General features: G+C 37.3%; 1 protein-coding gene across 1 annotated transcript in view; it reads left to right on the plus strand.

Moving 5' to 3' along the window:
• The window catches only part of PTPRQ (protein tyrosine phosphatase receptor type Q), a 107,248-nt gene that overhangs the window by 15,829 nt on the left and 70,649 nt on the right, over positions 1-20,770 (plus strand). The window contains exons 11-19 of the mRNA XM_008498155.2: positions 240-395; positions 508-687; positions 1,429-1,536; positions 3,971-4,249; positions 8,682-8,864; positions 9,535-9,636; positions 11,955-12,075; positions 15,700-15,860; positions 17,424-17,569. Of these exons, the coding sequence (XP_008496377.2) occupies positions 240-395; positions 508-687; positions 1,429-1,536; positions 3,971-4,249; positions 8,682-8,864; positions 9,535-9,636; positions 11,955-12,075; positions 15,700-15,860; positions 17,424-17,569 (1,436 nt within the window). The remainder of the gene's footprint in view (positions 1-239; positions 396-507; positions 688-1,428; positions 1,537-3,970; positions 4,250-8,681; positions 8,865-9,534; positions 9,637-11,954; positions 12,076-15,699; positions 15,861-17,423; positions 17,570-20,770) is intronic.

Here is a 20,770-nt window from a genome sequence, read left to right on the forward strand (position 1 = left end):
ATCCATTACTCCTACTTTCTGAATTCTTTATTTTATGCAAGACTTCTGTTTTTACACATTAAATAGCCTCTCCTCTTTGAGTTAAGAGACCCAGTGTAAACTTTTCTTTATATTTTGTAATTGCCAGGAAATTTAATTCTTCAGCATTATTTATAGTTCTAGGTCACCGTGTTGAAGGGAATTGAAAAGGCAAAAGGAAAAATGAAAAAAATTATGGATAAATAATTATGTCCATTTAGTCACAGGTAATCGGTATATTGACATTTTGGCTGAGGAACTGTCATACATTATCAAGGACCTGGTGCCTTTCACAGACTACACCATCAGTGTGTCTGCTTTCACTGCTGTTGGGGAAGGGCCACCATCAGTTCTCACTGTCAGGACACAGGAACAAGGTAAAATGTGTTAACTGCTACAAGTTAACATACATGACTTCTGTCAGTAAACATTTTAATGTTTTTTAATAATTTATTTGCTTATTTTTATGTTTTTCTGCTTCCATTTCAGTACCAAGTTCAGTACAAAATATATCCTACAAGAATATTAGTTCCTCCTCTATTTTGCTCTATTGGGAACCTCCAGAGAAACCCAATGGGAAGATAATTTATTATACTGTTTATGCAATGGAACTGGACTCAAAAAGAGCATTCCACACAATAACTTCAAACAACAGCTTACTTATGACAGGTGCAGTGTCATTTGCTTAGAAAAAACTATTGCAAATATGTTATACAAAAATATTTTTTTCACTTTATATACTGTAATCATTTGCAAGGTAGGTTAACCAAATCCATAGATGCACAACACAACTGCATGGAAAAGCAGTGTCAGGACATTACTGTCAGACTTGTCTACTGTGAGACTGGGGAGAGAGAACTAGGTAAGACCAATAGTGATTTGTAAAATTAGTAGTGTGTGCCAAGTAGTAATTTGTGAAATGGATTTCTCCTTGGATTTTTTTTTTCCTCGGCCTCTTCCCTCCACATAGAAAAATGTTCCTAAGTTGTCAATTCATTTTCAGACTTCAGTTTTTTTAGACTATTTTTCTGACAGTAATCAGAATTTTCCTTTTGTAAGGTGATAATTTTGATAGTTTAAGAAAATGCATTCTCCATGAGGTTTCAGGAATTTATTAATGATAATAGGGAGCAGTGCGTATAGAATAAAAACACATCTTTCAATATACACATACAAATACTTTGATTTGACAAATTAATTTGTAAAGCTATTTATAGGGCTGAAGCTGTTTGACTTATTTTAAAATATTGGTTTGACTGAGTGCCTATTTGGCTCTCCCCAGATGAATGGTATTATATATATTCTGTCTCTTAGATGACATATGTGCATCAGAATGTCTACAAATAATAACTTTTTATAGTTTTGTAATTGAGAAAATATGTTTAAGATTTTTTTATTTAATCTTTTTAGGTTTAAAAAAGTACACAGATTATAAAATGAGAGTTGCAGCATCTACAGCTATTGGAGAAAGTGCTTTGTCTGAAGAGAATGATGTTTTTGTGAGAACCCTTGAAGATGGTAAATACATTGTTTGCAGTGATAATTTGCATTCAGTTTTGAAGTCCATGCTTCTTCAGAAGACTGCATACACATATAAGGAGGGGAAGAAATCATAGAAACAAAGTCAGTGTTGACATTATTAGTCCTCTGTCAGTCAGTGACTTCATTCAGCCCATTTCTGTATAGATGCTAGAAATAATGATGAAAGCTGCAGCATGACCAACAATCAGCCAATTTCAGCTTTGGGAAGAAAGCTGCAGAGCTGAGCTTCCTTCACTGAAAATAGTACGTTTCTAGACCCCATTTAAACCATAGTCTTTGAAACTCCAGCTTATCTCTTCTGTTTCTGTTATTATGTGGCAATTAGGTTAGTTTTGAAGCATCTGAAAATGGCAGCTTTGAACAATTCAGTAGCCATATTGCTACCTGTAAGCAGAGCTGCTTATAAGGTGAGGTTTTTCCATACTGAATGATAATATATGCAGCTGTTTTTATACAGATTTTGGGGTTTATTCATTTAAGACTGATCAATAATTTTCATATAAAGTATAACACTACCTTATGAAAATTTCTGAATCTAACTTGCTTGTTTACAAGGCAGTCTCCACCCATGAAGGTAAAGAGCCAGTACCTGGATTTTACCTTTGCAAAAAGGAAAACTGGAGAGCAGAGTTAACAGAGCAGAGTTATGAGTATTAAACTTTAATATTTTCCCCATCTATATCAGATTTTAATTTTTACTGTTTTCAGAAATCTCTTTCCAATTATTACCAAAGAAATAAATACAGTAATTATCTGGTTATCGTTTATATCTCTCATTTCTTAATATGCTGCTACATAGGAAGAATAATTAAGTGAAAATAAAAGAGAGCAAAGGATTGAAGGATTAAAAAGTATGGGCATTTGTGAAGCTTGGATGACTTGAATAACCAACCAAAATATCAAATTAAACAGTGAAACTTAAAGTGCTGGTAATTTTTTTTAATTTGATGCTTCTGTGCTATTAGTTGCTGAGTGTTAGTTTTTACAGAGGAAAGGTATTTCTCAAGAACAGAAAATTACCCACCTAAATATCTTTTTATCTGAAAGTTTACAATTCCCTGCCTCTGGGAATGACAGATTCCTCCTTCATAGAGGAGATTCAGGCGTGGAGTTTCAGTTTCAACAGTTTGTCCATTGGTAAGACATGGCACAAGCTTAGATGAGAGAGCCACCAATAATTCCTACCTTTTAAAAAGGTTATGAGTAATTAACCTAGTTATTCTTTAGTTTTCTGAGTCATTTGGTTTTTGTGAATAATTTGAGATTCACTTGTCCTAACTTTAGCCTAGGAGTGATTTTTGATTGGTTGAAAAGAGAGATTTGCTACATCTGTCATAGCTATCTTATGTTAGGATAAAAGTTATGAGGCCAAGGCATTCAAATATTGCTCCATGCCAGATAAATTGCAAAATGCATTTCAATTTAAAATTAAGCTTCTTCACATGGGAAACATCCATGTGGGCTGTATGCCATCCAGAGAAGTGATCTGTTTCAGTCATCACCTTCCATTCATGTGTGCAGAAATCAGGAATGAAAATGGTTTGTGAGACTTTCAGGCCAAAAAAATTCAAGATACATTCTGAAATATCTATATGTAGGTATCTGACGTGTCTATATAGATAGTCATGCACAAACAGAATTGCATAATCTTGGGGTTCTATTACATTCTTTTAAAATTTTAGACAAGTTATTTGAGGAGTGAAGTGATGAAGCCTTTAGAGGAATCATGGTTGACTTTGAGAGCTGCTCACTCAGTCCTTCAACACTTCCATGCATTACTGGAGTCACATGAACTCATATTTTGGCAGCTGAACTTGTTCTTGTGTCTGATCTTCACACCAATGCATGCAAGATTTACACTGAGGTCTTCGTGGTCGTCAATTAGCAGCTATATCAGTGAACTAAAGGGAATTTAGTTACAGTGTGTACTGCTCCTTCCCTGGTTCAGTGGTTGGTCAAGTTGAAATAAGAGGGATGCTCATTTAAGAAGAAAGCAGTAATATGGTATTTAAACAAAGTCAAAGAACTTGAACTTGGGGAAGCCAGCAAAAGGGTTTTTGAAGGCTTAGTCTGTGTGAGAACAGTAGACAGAAGAGATTTTTTTCTTAGTAGATGTATTTTTTTGGTAGATTTGCAAGTGGATGAAAAAAGAGACTGCAAAACAGCTAAAGTGCCTAATGCTATTAATGAAAAAGAAAAAATATTGAAATTAGTAACTGACATACAAAGTGGTAGAGCTTTGAGAGGGAGAGTGAGTATAACCCTTTTGGTACAGTTAGCCATGCATATTGCTACAGTAACCTTCAGGATATCTAAATGTTAGGATCCAATAGGTTTATGAAATCAGTTGTGTATTCAATTAATTGAAAATCTCAGAAATTATTTTTTCTTTCTGATTTCTGTCTTGCAGAACCAGACTCCCCACCCCAAAATGTAGAACTAATAAATGTAACTGCAACAGAAATAAGCCTGAGATGGTTACCGCCTGAGCAGCCTAATGGTCTCATAACTCATTATGAAGTTCTGTACAGTGATTTCAATGATTTGTTTATCAAAAATGCCTCATCTACAAGTACCTCACTTGAAACGAAGCCATATACTCTCTACAACATCTCCATAAGGGCATTCACAAGACTTGGCCATGGGAATCAGTCATCTTTCCCACTTCTGGTGAGAACTTCTGAAACTGGTAAGTATACAAATAAAAATTTTCCATAATTGGCTGCTTCATATTGACACTTGATGCCCAGGAGATCAGCTTACTTGATATAAAAAGTATGAGCTTGTTTTGCAAATCAGTAAGTTTGAACCCTGATTTCTCTTTTGTATAGAAAACACAAGTAAGGAAATATTAAGGAAAATTAAGAATTAAAGAAAACAGTGGGAAGATTTATGCCTGATGGACTTCATGTGTTTTACTATTTGTCATTGGAAATTGCTTACATTTATAAGGAAAACAAATTTTTGTATGAAAGGAAGAGTTTCAAAAAGGTAGTGTGACTTGGAATACAAATTACAAACTGAAATTTATTATGAATTCAATCCTAATGGTATAAAAAAGTCCAGATTTCACATAGAAGATGCTGTAAAGTTGTTTATGTTACTACAAATACCTTGGAGGAGTTACAGGTGAAACAAAATAGCAGAGGACTAGAGTAGGTGAAGTTTTTCTAAGGGAAAGTAATTTTAGAAGTAAGGATTGGGAAGCATGAGCACTAAGGAGCTGTAGCAAAGTATAGGGAGAGACTTGAAATAAGTAGCTGTAAGGTAGGACAGTTTAGGGAAAGGAATATAAAAATAGAAGCAGAAGATCATTAAATCTCCAGTAGAGTGAAACAGGATAGGTATTGGATTAAAAACTGAGGATAACAGTTTATGTGGAAGAAGAGATGCTGTAGACTTAGGCATGGAATGTAACTGGGTAGACAGACATGAGTGTTTGTTTCTTTTAGGGCTCAGACATTTAAAGGTAGCACTGGTGTAATGATCAGCTTGTTTTGTGGGCCTTTTCCCATCTTCACCAATTTGCTGCCTCAGCCAGCTGCCTACATTATCTGTTCCTAGAGCTGTCCTTGGAGTGAAGCATGCTCTGTTAATGACATTTTTCTCAGTAAGGAAAGATATGAAGATTCTGATGTTTCTCAGAAGGGGCAGGGAGATGCTCTGGCTCCTTGCACTGTGAGCTCCTTCTTGTTTCTGAAATGAACTTTGACTTTTCCTGTGTGTAGTAGCTGTGGTCCAGGCCACTGCAACAAGTCAAGCTCTTAAGAAACATGGACACAAACATTTGGTTTTTATACTTCATGAAACATTAGTTTTATTAGCAGCACCAAGCTAGCTCTGCCAAGACATTGTGCTAATTTTGAGGACTTTTGGTGTGAGGACTTTGGAGGACCATAGGTATGTAGGCACCTACCCAACTGATACAATGTCATTAGACATAATATTTTTTGTTGCTCTCTTTAACTTAGATATCCATCTTTGTCTAAAATGTATTTTAAGGAAGTTAGGTCTCTCAGTACCTAACTCTCATGATGCTCAGAACAAAAATTTCAATTCTGTGATAGAGATGAGAAGCTGCAAAAACATTTTATGTCATGAGAAGAATAGAATTCAATCAGGATCTGGATGACAGAGCATTTAGAATGAAGCAACCTATTAATGAGCTGGTGTGTTTGAAGAGCTCTTGGAAGTTATGTTATCATTCCACCGTGGTAGTATTAGGCAGTTAAATTAAGCAGAATTGTGGGCTGACTTCAGTGCCTTTCATGGCATTTATTCTTTTTCTGGATATTGCTCTATCAGAAATTGCTTCTACTTTTGAGTGCAGAGTTTCATGTCATTACATTTCTGAGAATGTTTAGGGCAACCTAAAGCACACACATGCCATACTTGATTTTTGGGCAAATTGTGCTGTCATTATATGTTTATGATTTTCTGGAATAAGATATATTATGCAATCAGACCAATTTTGGATAATGAAAAACATACTTGTGTATTTGTTTGGGGACAGACAGACATAGGCACACAAAAAGTAAATTGTCATGACAGAGCAAGGGCCACCTGTTCCACAGGGGATGGGGAGCCAGGAGGATCACTGGGATAGCAAGGCAAAGGCCTTCTGAGCCAAGACTTGTTTCAGCAACCCCCAGTGAAGGAAGCAGGACAGGTCTGGGTGTGGCAGAGAGGGGCAGCCTGGAGTCCAGGTTGACAAAGACCCCAGAGCAATGAGGAAGGAAGCCAGGAAATTGAGTTGGTAGGTTCAGTGACATTAAGCAAGGCAGACACAGTGCAGTGACAGCTGAGCAGGTCTGTAGGGATTGGGCCAAGCTGAGGTCAGGCTGCAACATCAGGCTGCAAGTCAGGGACTAGATCAGTGTGTCCATAGGCAAGGACAGCCATGGGAGTGATGAAGCAGGAGATGCAGCTCAGACAGGAGCAAAGGTAGCCCAAGTAGCCAAGAAGGCCAATGGCATCCTGGCCTGTATCAGGAACAGCGTGGCCAGCAGGTCCAAGGAAGGGATTCTGCCCCTGTACTCAGCCCTGGTGAGGCCACACCTCGAGTCCTGTGTCCAGTTCTGGGCCCCTCAGTTTAGGAAGGATATCGAGGTCCTGGAGCAGGTCCAAAGGAGGGCAACCAGGCTGGTGAAGGGACTCGAGCACAGACCCTATGAGGTGAGGCTGAGGGAGCTGCGGGTGTTGAGGCTGGAGAAGAGGAGGCTCAGGGGAGACCTCATCACTCTCTACAACTCCCTGAAGGGAGGAGGTACCCAGGGGGGCGTTGGTCTCTTTTCCCAGGCAACTCTCAGCAAGACAAGAGGGCAGGGTCTCAAGTTGTGCCGAGGGAGGTTTAGGTTGGATATTAGAAAGAATTTCTTTACCGAGAGGGTGATCAGGCATTGGAATGGGCTGCCCAGGGAAGTAGTGGATTCTCCATCCCTGGAGATATTTAAAAAGAGACTGGATGTGGCACTCAGTGCCATGGTCTGGTAACTGCAGTAGTGGATCAAGGGTTGGACTTGATGACCTCAGAGGTCCCTTCCAACCCAGCCAATTCTATGATTCTATGAAAACAGGAGAGCCCAGCTGAAAGCAGGTCCCAGAGAGGCAACCCTGGCTGCAGCCTCACTGCAGCATTGCCTGGGAGTGTGTCACAGCCCTCAGCTGTGCTATTGCTAAGCTGCCCCCCAAGCCCCAGCAGACAAGCCCCCGGGAAGCAGGATGCTCTCAGGGTCCTTACAGCAATATGTTGGGTTTTCCATATAAGTATTCCTACAGTTTGTATAGATCACCCAGCAAAAAGGAAGAAAATAACAGCGTGCTGATGCAAAGTGTGAACTGTGGTAGTAGAACACTGAAAATCTCCTAGCAATATCTAACTTGGAGGTTAGTTATAGAGTGTGAGAAGGAAAGCTTAGCATTATGCTCCAGATTTTTTTAACTGGCACATTAAGGTCATTTTGGTGACAAGTTAAGGGGATCTGGGAAACTACAGGACAGTCAGTCTCATCTCTGTGCCCAGTAAGGTTATGGAGCAGATTCTTCTGGAAACTGTGTCAAGGCGCATGGATAATAATGAGGTGATTGTTGACAGCTAGTATGGATTCACTTGGGACAAATCCAGCTTGAAAAAATTTGTGGCTTTCTATGACAGCATTGCAGTATTGATAGATAAGGGAGGAGCAACTGGTGTCATCTACTGAAACTTGTGCAGAGCGTTTGATATACTGTTCTGCATGATTTCCCTGTCTCTAAATTGGAGAAGCATGAACTTGACAGACAGACCATTCTGTGGATAAGGCTTGACGATCACACTCAAAGAGTTGAAAGGTTGAAAGAAACATAGCCATGTTTGATGAGAGAAGATCCTGCCCCACTACTCTGCTCTTGTGAAACTTCACCAGGTGTAATGCCACATCCTGGGTTCCCCAATTTAATAAGGGCATGGAGCTATTGGAGCAGGTCCAGAATAGGGTCACAGAGATGATCAGAGGGCTGAAACACATCTACCAAGGACAGGCTGAGAGAGTTGGGGTTGTTCAGCTTGGAGAAGGCTCCAGGGAGACCTTACAGTTGCCTTCCAGTAGCTGAAGGGGCCTTCAGGATAGCTGGGGAGGGACTTTTTAAATGGGCATATAATGATAGGACGAGGGATAGTGGTTTCAAACTGAAAGAGATTGGATTTTTATGAGATATTAGGAATAAATTCTTGACTGTGAGTGTCATGAAAAACTGCAACAGTTTAGAGAAGTTGTGGCTGCACCCTCCCTGGAAGTGTTCATGCCCAGTTTGGATTGAACTTTGAACAACTTGGTCTACTGGAAGGTATCCTTGCCTATAGCAGGAGGTTTGGAAATAGATGATCTTTAAGGTCCCTTCCAACCATTCTATGATTCTATGATTTCCATCAATTATCTTTTTAATAAGAATGATTCATACCTTGTTACAGTGTGTGTTTGTCATGTGGTTTTGGTCTTCTGATTCGACCTTTTAACATTTATTTTGAACAAGAAGAAAAAAACTTTTTTACAATGTATTTCATTTAAACCAGTTTACGTAACTGTTTAAGCATTCAATGAAACTAACTGCAATCTTCTATAAGTCTAAATTTTGTCTCCTAGTTCCTGGTTCTGCACCAGAAAACATAACCTATAAAAACATCTCATCCATGGAAATAGAGTTATCATTTTTTCCACCATCCATTCCCAATGGAATCATACAGACCTACACAATATATCTCAAGATGACTAATGAAACAGAGGAAAGAGTCATAAACACCACACTTCAAACGCTACATATTACAGGCCAGTATATAATAATTGGGAACTTATGGCAGCTGTGAATTGTTGTGAGAAGAGAGCTGTAGGCTGATGCAGATCAGTTAGTTCATTGGTTAGACATAGTCCTTCTTTTCCTTACTATGAAGTTATACTATGAAGCTATACACTATATTTTGTGTCCTGCAGTAACATGGTGGAATGGGCCCAGAGTGGTATGGAATCTAACGTATCTTTCATTGTATTTTAGATGTTGAAAGTATAAGAAACTTCAGTAGCCTTATTTGCATATCTATCATTATAACAAAGTAGATACTGAGGTTACCTACATCTCTTTCTAATTTACTTTGGATCAAAATTAATACTTCCCTTTTAACTCCTTTTTGCATCTTTTTCTATGCTGTCATTATTACTGAAGCAGTTCATGCTGGGACCTCAGTATCCTAAACAGTAAATTTTCAGACTACAGCCAAGGTTAGAATGTGAAACATTCTAGGAATGTGAAGTATAAACTCAAAATTAGGACTTTGCCTGTTCTTTTGTTCACTAAGAATACTTTGCGTTCAAGATTTGCTAATGTTCAGTTCTGTCTCTAAAGAAACATCCATGTAAGTGAGGGGCCTATTCAGAACTTTGAAAAAAATCCTAATTTGGCCCACTGAATGGTTCTTTTACTGAATTCTTCTTCTTTATTCAGATTTGAAGAAATATACAGAATATACTGCAGAAGTGTCTGCTAGTACCACAATGGGGGAGGGCCTTCGTAGTGCACCCCTGCATATACTGACGGATGAAGATGGTAAGTCAGAAGTTGTAATATATCATTGTCTGCCTGAAGGCTTAAACTAATTTCACACTTCGTGTCAGGTATGTGTAGATTTTGTATGCTTTTTTGCAATTGCATCTCTGTATCAATATCTGTATCTGTCTATGCACAAGCATACACATCTACCTGTTATTTAATGTATTTATCAATACAAGCTACGTGAAGTGGCGTAATCACTGTGCATGGACATTTGGTCTTATGACAGTTTGTGAATTTGAAGAATCTTAATTTACTAATATAATCTTAATCCAGTACAGCACAGGATAGAATTAAATACTGTATGTGGTCCTGCTGACATATGAGAGCTGAAGAAAGAGAAAACCACCAAAAGGAAACTTGAAACTTTTCTGTTTCTTTTGTTTGGAGATCTTTTTTTATTCTTCTAAGCAGATACATGTACAGATACAAATATATAGGTGTAAAATTATTATTATGATTGAGCAGGGAAGTCCACTGGAAGCTGATGTTTGAACACAGTCATTGTGTTCTCTTCTACTTAGTACAGTAGGTCCCAAATCAGCAGAGGAACTTTAAAATCCTACTTGTACTGAACTAAATTGTAAGATTTCATTGTTCCCTTCTATAAAGTTTGTGGAAGAGAAATCCTTAAAACAATTCAAACCAGAACCTTAGCTTAGGTGCTGTGAATAACATTTTGGAGGAACCTGTCTGTTCCTCTACATTGCTCAGGAAGGAAATCTCCAGGAACCTAGTCTAAAGAGGCAGTGATGCAAACATCCCTCCATCCATTACCAAGTTAAGTCTCTTTTCATGTCTTCGGGAGTGCTAACTTGCCCAAGATCATCTTTTAATGATAACACGTCTTTGCAAATCTCCAAGATGCTGATGGTATAACGTTCATGTTTCCAGTAATAAGCCTTTGCTCAACAGTAATGTTGCTGGAGCACACTGGGAACAGCTAATTTGAATAAATCCATCTTTTGTGTAGAGTATTTTTATTTAAAGTAATGTTTATTCTATTCTTGACAAAAAAAAAAAAAAAAAAAAAAGAAAAATCCTCTGACTAAGAACTGTAGAATGACCTAGACATGCCCAAAAGACATGACATTCACACTATGACAGATCTTTTATTATATAGCCTCTGAGGATAATATAACAAGTAAAACACTATATACAGCTGTCACCATTTTTCACTAGTAAATATAGACATTCACTGAATGCAGTGAACTTTTGGCTATGAAAAGTATTTTTCTTCTAAATGTACAGAGTTCTAAAACCTTAGTGCCAACTTTTGAGATAGTGAGAGAAGGAACAGCAACTGAAAAACAACAATATTTATAATACACCACATGTTCTTTATTCACAAGAACACAGTGTTCCAAAGTTCAGACCAAATGTTTCATAGATTCGCTAATAGTTATGCTCATATTCTCAATTTTCATGCATGACTAGAGCTGTGACCTGAATTTTCAGTGCATGATGCTTTTTGGTTTAATTTGAGAAAAACAAAACTAGTTCTGATACTAGTTTATAGTGCTACATAAATCCATGAATAAAGATGAAGAAAAAGATTTATTACTCAACAACATGCTAATACACAGTAGTATCACTTTTGCATACATGGGCATATTTTTCCTAAGCAATATTTATATGAATTTTAGAATGAAATCAAGTGTGATCTAAAATTTTTTTTACTGAGTTGCTTCCCTACGCATGATATGCTGTCATGTAGAGTTCATGTGAAAATTAAATTGAGGCGTCTCAGTCAATGCCTATCTTAGTATTAGCCCTTATGACATGTTAAATGTATGAATGAGGTCCTTAGTTGATGAAGTGATTAGATTTTACCACTGCCTGGTATCCCACATTTTTATCATCTCTCAGTGCCATGCTTATCTGTTTTTCCAACTTTTAGTGCTTTGCATAATTTTTTTACAGCACCTCTTTTTCCTCAGGAGAACTATTTTGCCATATTTTATATGTGTTTATACCTATAAAGCTCTTGCTTTTATTAGAATGGGAAAAAAATTTTACAGCAATGTACTTGGACAGTAGGTGAATCAGTGTGACCTACTCGTTTCTCTGTTTTCTCATGAAGTACTTTTTCCATTGAATCACAGAAACAGATGTTCTAACACCACCATGCAAAATCTTTTATCAACTGTTAGGAAAAGAAGATGTCTCTTAACATTAGGTGATGGATATTGTACCAGTGTACTACAGAATTCACTTTCCATCACAAATAATTAAAAACCTACTTAAGGATGCTGTATTTCCCATCAATCTTAGCTATTTACCAAGATGTTGTGTCTCGGTCTCTCATTTTATAGCTCCGAGTTCTCCTCCAGAATCCCTCTCTGTAAAACAGTTGTCGGGTGTCACTGTGAAGTTGTCATGGAAACCTCCACTGGAGCCAAATGGAATTATCCTCTATTACACAGTTTATGTCTGGTAAGGTTTTCTGGAAGTAGTTCTGAGGAGAAATACTAATCTGTAACCTATCTGGAATGTTAGGTTTTTCTTACACAATCTGTTGATTACATGTTTTTGGAGAACAAATATTCATCCAGTGCTTAAAATATTACCCTTTTGTATATAAAAATTCGAAGATAATATCGTAGCTGGAAGTTGGGTTATTAAGAATTTTTTTCAATATTTTTCTATGAGTTATGTTATGGTAAATAAATTAAAATATAAATTCGATTATGGTTAAAAAAATTGCATTATATTCTGATTAGGCCTGTTATAAGGCAGGGCTCAAGCCTATGCTGGATTGTTAGGGAGATTTGAAACAGACTTAAAATAGAAAAATGTTGCTTCCTTTTGTAGAAACTGTCTGGAAACTGTCTGAGCCATGCTGAGAGACTTTGTATGTGCTGCCTTATCTCCACTTACATTCTGTGTTTATTATATTTGTAGCAAATGAGTATTTTTTAAATATATATTCTCCGTATACTGTGGTTTGGGTTTTCCTATCGTTTCCCCATTGTTCTTATTTCCTGTCATATTTCCTGGGATCTTTTTTAACCCCTAAAAACGAGTTTTGGCGCTTTAAAACTTGCAGATTCTGTCCCACTCTCCCTATAACATACTTTAGTCAAGTCATGTGCCATCTTTTTAATGATCCATGTGTAACTTCTACTGAGAGTCAAAAGATTTTCTTATTAGTAACTTTTGATACATAGCATTTATGCTGTACCGTAGTAATGCAGCTACTATGGTGCAGTAAGCTAACATGCACATTGTGAGATGTGAACCAGATGTGCAAATTATCACACTAATGTTGAGCTTACATTTAGTGTTATTACTTGACATTTTTGGAGTAGGGTGTGGCCTTGGTTCCTACTGATTTTTTTTTTTTTTTTTAAATCATAGCTTCTAGTTAAGGTGATAAAGTGAACAACAGTGAACTCTATTTTCTAGAAAAGCTAAATTTGGCTTGTATTGTTACTTGTACTGTGTTGGCAAGGTTTGGTGCTTTTTAACCACAAAAGCTATTAAATTAAAGACTACCCGTTAGCTAGGAAAGAGTTACTTTGTAAGGAGAATTATGGGTTTGATAAAGGTGTTCTCAAAGACTTGAGGTTATACAGATTTCACCTTCGTATTGCATTAAAGCTTACTGCTTTTGTTATTATGGCAAACAAGTTAATAAGAATTATTTTTAAAAAACTGTTAATTCATTCAGCTTTCTGAATATTTGAATTTAAACAGCCACATAATTTTTTGCAGTAAGCCTCGTCCTTTTTCTTTCCATATTCTCCTTGCTCTGTCTTATCTGTCCTTGCTGTGCCATATCTAAAATTAGAGAGGCATTAGATGTCATCTTGAGGCAAAGAAAAACTCCTGTGACCTTCAAAAAGGCCACAACTTTGCTCCTTGCTGGAGGCTTTGTTTGGTGGTTTTTTGTGTTGGGTTTTGTCGTTGTTTTTTTTGGTGGGGCCAGGAGGGAAGGGTAGGAGCAGGGGAATTTTAAGTATTTAACAGAATTGCCTATACAATGCATTTTACATTGAGATTTGACAATGCAAACTTCTGTGCTATAGTTGCAGGTTTTGGGAGGCATTCAGTATATTTTGAGGGAGTTTTTTAGTCTGAGAGCCTCTCAGTAAAGCAGAAAGGGGAAGGTTAATACAGATGTGAAATTAATATTCCCCCTCTTAAATAAAATGCAACAGTTACAGAGAATTTGGTGCACGTTCTTTAATAGATTGAGAATGAGAATACACAACTGGAACAGAATGTAATGTTTTAACTGTTATTATCTTTCATGGAATTTGCCACAGGGCAAGGTGGTTTCAGGTGCTAGCAGGTAGCAAAGGAACTTTTCACAAACTCATTGCCTTTGAATCTGCAATTCTAGAGTATTAAAGGCATATTAACAAAATTGTTGACCTTTATGTAGCTATTGTTTTATGGTATGTTAGCAACTTTTGTGAGATAGTTACTGACTGGATCTATTATGAGGTACAGATTTTTAAGAAAATATGGTGCCTGTCTTTATCAAGTGAAGTGTTCATTTCCTTAGAACTTCTTTTGTATGAGTTTCTGAAAGATTTCATTTTAAACTTTAATATTATTGGTCTTCATTAAACTTCCTTGGCCCAGCTTATTGTGTTAGGTACTTTCTTTCTTATTGGCTATAAAGATTGTGTCACTCTGATCAGTATTTCCTTATTATTTTGATTGCAATCTCAGTTATTTTTAAGCAGCAAATTAGCTTCTCTTGAAACACCCCAAGCTTTTGTTTTTCTTCCTAACTGTGCCTGATTGTAAGACATTTGTTTGCAAAGAGGATGTTATAAAAATTCAGTTACTTAAAGCAGAAGTGTTTTCAGCAGTAAGCTGTGGATATTCTTACTTAAATTATAACCAGCTATGTTTTCCATACTAAGAATGTGTTGAGTAAAGATCCAAGAAAATATGTATTGTCTTTCTATAGAGTTTGATTTAACAGCATTACTTTCTCTGTTATGAAGAGCTTTTCCCACATCAAGAGACATTCCACTCAAAATCTGAAAGGGATGGGGAGAATTTTAATTTTTTCTTTTTTATGTATTTCCTCATTCCAGTTGTTTGCTACTGTAACTTTATTTCAGGAGTATCAGATGGTGATCTTTGCTAATAGAACATTCATTCATTTATTGAAGGATGAAAATCAGCCCATCCAATAATTTTGAATGAGCCTTTCCCTTTTTTTTTTTTAAGAATGAGAAGTCATTCTCTTGTTTGTGACAAGCTCCACAGTGACTTCTGGAGCAACATACTTGGTTTTACTCATCAAATTATCATTCCTGTATGAAATGCCACCAAAGGCACAGGGTACCCACTCTTACAGAAATGTTTGCAGGACTGGAATGTTAGCAAGATTTGTTTGTTTGTTTGTTTTATAAACCAGTGAAATAATTAAGTGAGGAAAAGCAGACTGTTTGAATTCAAGTTAGTTATTTCTGTCTTATTTGCCTTTCTGATAATAATTTCATACCTATCCTAATGTCAGTGCTTCATTACTGTTACATCTTGCAGTCTTTCTAGGCGGGTTTTGACCTGACTAGAGTTCCATTCTGATCCCCTGCTACATTCCACCAGAATTAACTCAGCACCAGCTAATTCCTGTTCCATATCATCTGTTATTATTCCATTTATAACTTCAGCCTTCTGACCAATTTCACAGAGTCACAGTAGGGTATGCTCCCTGCTATAATCTTTTTATATTTTGCTATTCCTGTCCAGGGAGACAGTTTAGTTATGCCCTTACTGTGTCCTTCCCAAGGGACCATGTAACTATTTGATAGCAGTTACTAGATGGACATGCTCCTTCTAGATATTCCCTATAATCATTGCCTTTGCTGATGTAATTAAGAAATGTATTTCTGTGAGGTTTTTTTAAAAAAGAAAAGAGCCCTATTATGATGCAACTGTACAAAAGTGAGATTTTCAAAATAAAAGACAAAAGTTATCCCATACTTGTATTTACCATAGTATTGCATTTTTCAATTTAATATTACATGCAACAGTTGTATACATACAGAAATGGTGCATGTAGAGATAATTTTAAAAATACTTTTTCTTTAGGAATAAGATGTCAAAAAGGAGTGTTAATGTAACAGAAAAATCATTGCAGTTCACAGACCTGGAATATAATTGTGAGTATAGTGCTTACCTAACTGCAAGTACACGATTTGGAGATGGGAACATAAAAAGTGATACTATAACATTCAGAACTTCTGAAGGAGGTAAGATTATATATAGTGTGAATCTTTCATTTCATTCAGCATTGAAATTTCTGTCAGGCTCATTTAAGTTAATAAAGCAACTGAAATAGAAGTGTCATTTGACTGGTGAAGAAGAGACATTCTACTTGTCTGCTTGTGTGTAGAGCACAAGCCACATATCTATAGCTCTATAAAATCATGATGGGTATGAGCAAAACTTTGCATTTCCTGTCAAGATAAGTAAGAACAAAATAACTTAATTTTAATTTTTTAAAGAAATTAATTTATAATATATTTTAATAGCTCTCTGCTTTATCTTGGTGTGACACAGAAGTTATGTCTTTGGCGTCTCTCACAAGTCTTGAAAGGGTTTAATTTGAAAAATAAATCTCTAAGTTTATACCATTTTTTATCTATGTTCTATTTTAATGATTTTGTACTTCCAGCATGGCAGATGAGTTTTACAAATAATCGTACTATATAAAGTGCTTTGAAAGTCACTCAGTTTAATTATTTTTTCTAGTTGTTCCATCAATTACATTGTTTCAATCTGTTCCAAAATGAATAGTGTGCCAGCATATTTCAGAAGCATCCTTTCTAGATAAGCTTAATTCCCAGCACACAGTCACTGGCAAAATTAACATTCATTGAAGCCCTGCCTTGAAATACTGTCTAAATCAACAGGTTGTAGGTCTTCAAAATTCTTTATTTTGAAGCTATAATGTAAATATGAACTGACTTCCTAGGGCTGGGTTTTTATCAACTGCTCCTGGAGTTCTCCTTTCAAAATAGAAAATATTAGTATCTAGTACTAAATAAATTAGTATTTAGTACTAAAATAAAATTTTAGTATTTTACAGACTAGTACAGCACAAAGCAAGTGATGTGAGTAACTTAAGAGTCTTCGGTACTTTCCTGCATCTTGTGTAGGGCACTTCCTTGGATGTCAAGAAAAACAGATTTAAATTCTCTGAAACTGAATTAAGGGACTGAATTTGAGTCTCTAACTCTGTGCCATTGAAAAAAAACCATTTGCAATAATTCTTTACAGTATAAGAGGAGAGGCTAACTGAAGAACAGAGTCCTTTCTGCATGAGTAATAAATTGAAGCAAGAGGAAAAACTGAAGTGTTCATACTATGCAAGCTTAAGTATCTGGCTTACCTGCATGAACTGGGACCCTGAATTCTGTTTATAATCAGCAAAGAGAGAACGAGACTTTTAATTTAGATTTTCTGAAACAAATGGATTAATTTTATATATAGGATAGATGCCTAACTCAGGCAAGTTATCTGCAAATTAGGCTTCTCATGTGCCCAAACCAGTAAGTACAGGACACATTCTATCATAACAGAGTATCTGTTTAGAAAGGCAGCTAAATACAAATGTGTCTTGCACAAAACAGTTTTTAAAATAATTATTTATGTCTACTACTTTGTTTCATTATTTCCAGAATAATTCTTTAAACTGTAATCAGAAATGTATTTAGTTTGACATAAGATGTTGTCAAATCTGTAGCAGATGTTTCTTGCACACTAAAATGTACAAAAACTCGAGTTACATATGCTAAATTTTTTTTTTCCAGCACCAAGTGATCCACCAAAAAATGTTGAGTACAGAAACCACACTTCCACATCAATATTGTTGTTCTGGTCTCCCCCTCAAAAGCCTAATGGAAATATACTGTACTACTCAGTTTATTTCAAAAATGTTTCAGGAATATTCATACAGGTAAGCTCATTTTTATATTAAATTAGACTTCAATAAAGTGTTCTAATAATCTGTGGAAGATTAAAGAAATTATAGAGCTAACAATATTTTTTTCATATTTCCTTTATCACAAGGCGGTTTTTTAACTGATAAAGAGAAAAGCACATCTGGTGACTGTATGTGTTTCCTGGTACATTTCATTGGACATTCTTATCATTAATCATTGAAGCAAAGGGGTTTTGTGCAATATTCCATATTACAAAGTTCACGTGTACATGAATGCACACACATAGCATAACATATGTAGGCAGATAAACATAAGACCTATTTCATTCATTGCTTATCCTTAAGGATGTTTATTTCAGTCTAATCTAAATTTCTGTAACAGTTCTGTTTTCACTTTTTAATGCATACTGAAAATAAGAAGATAATGTCAAAGTGAAGAATACTTTACCTTTTCTTATGTTGTTCCCCAAAGGAATTTATGGTTTATTTTATTGAAACAAAGATATGTAGATTCCTAAGTTAAAGCATAAAAGACAAAATGTTATTTATAATTTTTGGTGATCCATGCATTTCCATGTGGGATTTTTTGTTGCTTTCATTCTTAATTATGCACCACATTTATGAATTGTAAATATAATTCTTTCTAGGAATGTATGATGACACAGAAATGTAAAAATAAGCTTTCTCTACAGGTTTTGCTTACAATCTTTATGCATATGTTAGAAAAAAAATTATAAAGAAAGTAATGTATGAAAAATTACCTCTTGAGCATAAATTTATGGTATGGCTAGTGTGAGGTATGCATGCGTTTGAGGATAGCTAGAAAAAAATATTCACAATTTTTACAAATACCTGTGACTGCATAATTGCTGCCATACTCAGGTGTATACACTTCTCTGACTTCTGTGAAGCAGTGTGGTTGCCAGACTCTGGCTGCATAGTTTCAGATGCAAGCAGAACCATGCCATGAATTCACATTCTTATGAGATATTAAAGTCAGGGCTACAGCTCAGAGCCTCAGCCTCTGCTTGCACACAATGCTATACCAATGCTTAGTGTAACACATTGCTGGAGAAACCTTTACACCAGTGCATTAGTGTCATCTGCAAACTTGCTGATGATGGACTCAATCCCCTCATCTAAATCATCAATGAAGATATTGAACAGAACTGGGCCCAACACTGATCCCTGGGGGACACCACTAGTGACCGGCTGCCAACTGGATGCAGCCCCGTTCAGCACCACTCTCTGGGCCCGGCCCTCCAGCCAGTTCCTAACCCAGCACAGGGTGCTCCTGTCCAAGCTGTGGGCTGACAGCTTTTCCAGGAGTATGCTGTGGGAGACGGTGTCAAAGGCTTTGCTGAAGTCCAGGTAGACTCCATCCACAGCCTTCCCCTCATCCACCAGTCGGGTCACCTGAGCATAAAAGGAGATCAGGTTGGAAACAGACCTGGGAGTCTGGATTGACAGGAAGCTGAACATGAGCCAGCAGTGTGCCCAGGTGGCCAAGAAGGCCAATGGCATCCTGGCCTGTATCAGGAACGGCGTGGCCAGCAGGTCCAGGGAAGGGATTCTGCCCCTGTACTCAGCCCTGGTGAGGCCACACCTCGAGTCCTGTGTCCAGTTCTGGGCCCCTCACTTCAGGAAGGATATCGAGCAGGTCCAAAGGAGGGCAACCAGGCTGGTGAAGGGACTCGAGCACAGACCCTATGAGGAGAGGCTGAGGGAGCTGGGGCTGTTCAGCCTAAAGAAGAGGCGGCTCAGGGGAGACCTCATCACTCTCTACAACTCCCTGAAAGGAGGGTGTACCCAGGGGGGGGTTGGTCTCTTTTCCCAGACAACTTTCAACAAGACAAGATGGCATGGTCTTAAGTTGTGCCAGGGGAAGATTAGGTTGGATATTAGAAAGAATTTCTTTACAGAGAGGGTGATCAGACATTGGAATGGGCTGCCCAGGGAAGTAGTGGATTCTCCATCCCTGGAGATAATTAAAATGAGACTGGATGTGGCACTCAGTGCCATGGTCTAGCAACCGCAACGGTGGTTCAAGTGTTGGACTCAATGATCTCTGAGGTCCCTTCCAACCCAGCCAATTCTATGATTCTATGATTACCTGGACCAGCCAGTCCTGTGAAGAGTGTCTACATTTATCTAATTCTTGGACAACTCAAATGATTTTAGAGGAGGTCTGTGGACTTGGGCTACTCCTGCTTTTAGGAAGGTGGAGGTCTGAGGTGATTGAGTAAGGTGAAACTGGTACACTATAATCCTTCTGGATGTGCCCAAGACTCTGGAAATGAAGGAGCAAGATAGGGAAGATGGAGCGCAGTAGCACTGGCCCAGCAAGGTGAGGATCCAGTTTCATTATCATGGGATATAGTTGGGCAAGGACAGGATGGTGGCATGTGTGGAAGTTATTGCTGCTTTCGCATATTATGTAGTGGATGGCAGAAAAGCACTGGCAGTACCTCCACTTCTAGGTATTTTCACCCTTTCATCTTTGATTTTTAACCCATCCATCTATGGCAAGCTATGAGAAGATGGGTTTCAGCTGCTGTTACATCTGTTTCTTACTGACCATAGGACATCACCTCTAACCTCTCAAGTCATGACCCACTCCTAATCTGTTTGCTTCCCTTAATTCCCTTTGCCGTTCACTTGCCTCTGTGTTCACTATTTGGCATGGCAACTACCATATCTACATTGCACTCCTACTCTGGACCTTGACATTCCTGTAGGTGCAAGACAGGTTTCAAACAGGAGAAAAAAAATCAGCTCTTCCCTCCTCCCTTCTGTCAGATATTTTATACTAGTCTTTCTACAACAGAGAAATGTATGTGTGAAAGCCAGTGTGATATTTTATCTTTTATATATATAATAGATAGTTATAACCTGTGTGAGTCTATGTGCTCACACATTGCAACTATGTGTAACTCAGAGCATAACCATGTAGTTGCAAGGTCTGCTGGTATGCTCTGTGTTGCCTACATTTGGAAAGACATAATCCATTGTTAGAACATTCTGTATCTAAATCACCATTCTGCTTATGTGCATCTGAATTATATTTTAAGTTTGGGAAGTGATACAGCAGAATTAAAAAATTATTTTGAAAGACCTTTAAGATTTCTAGGAAACCCTACCATCTCAGACACAGTGCTGTAGGCAGCCATCCTCTGACAGTCTTACATCTGTTTCTTTGTCTGGATGTGAAAGCAG

Source organism: Calypte anna, chromosome 1 (genome assembly GCF_003957555.1).
Source record: "Calypte anna isolate BGI_N300 chromosome 1, bCalAnn1_v1.p, whole genome shotgun sequence".
Lineage (NCBI taxonomy): Eukaryota > Metazoa > Chordata > Aves > Apodiformes > Trochilidae > Calypte > Calypte anna.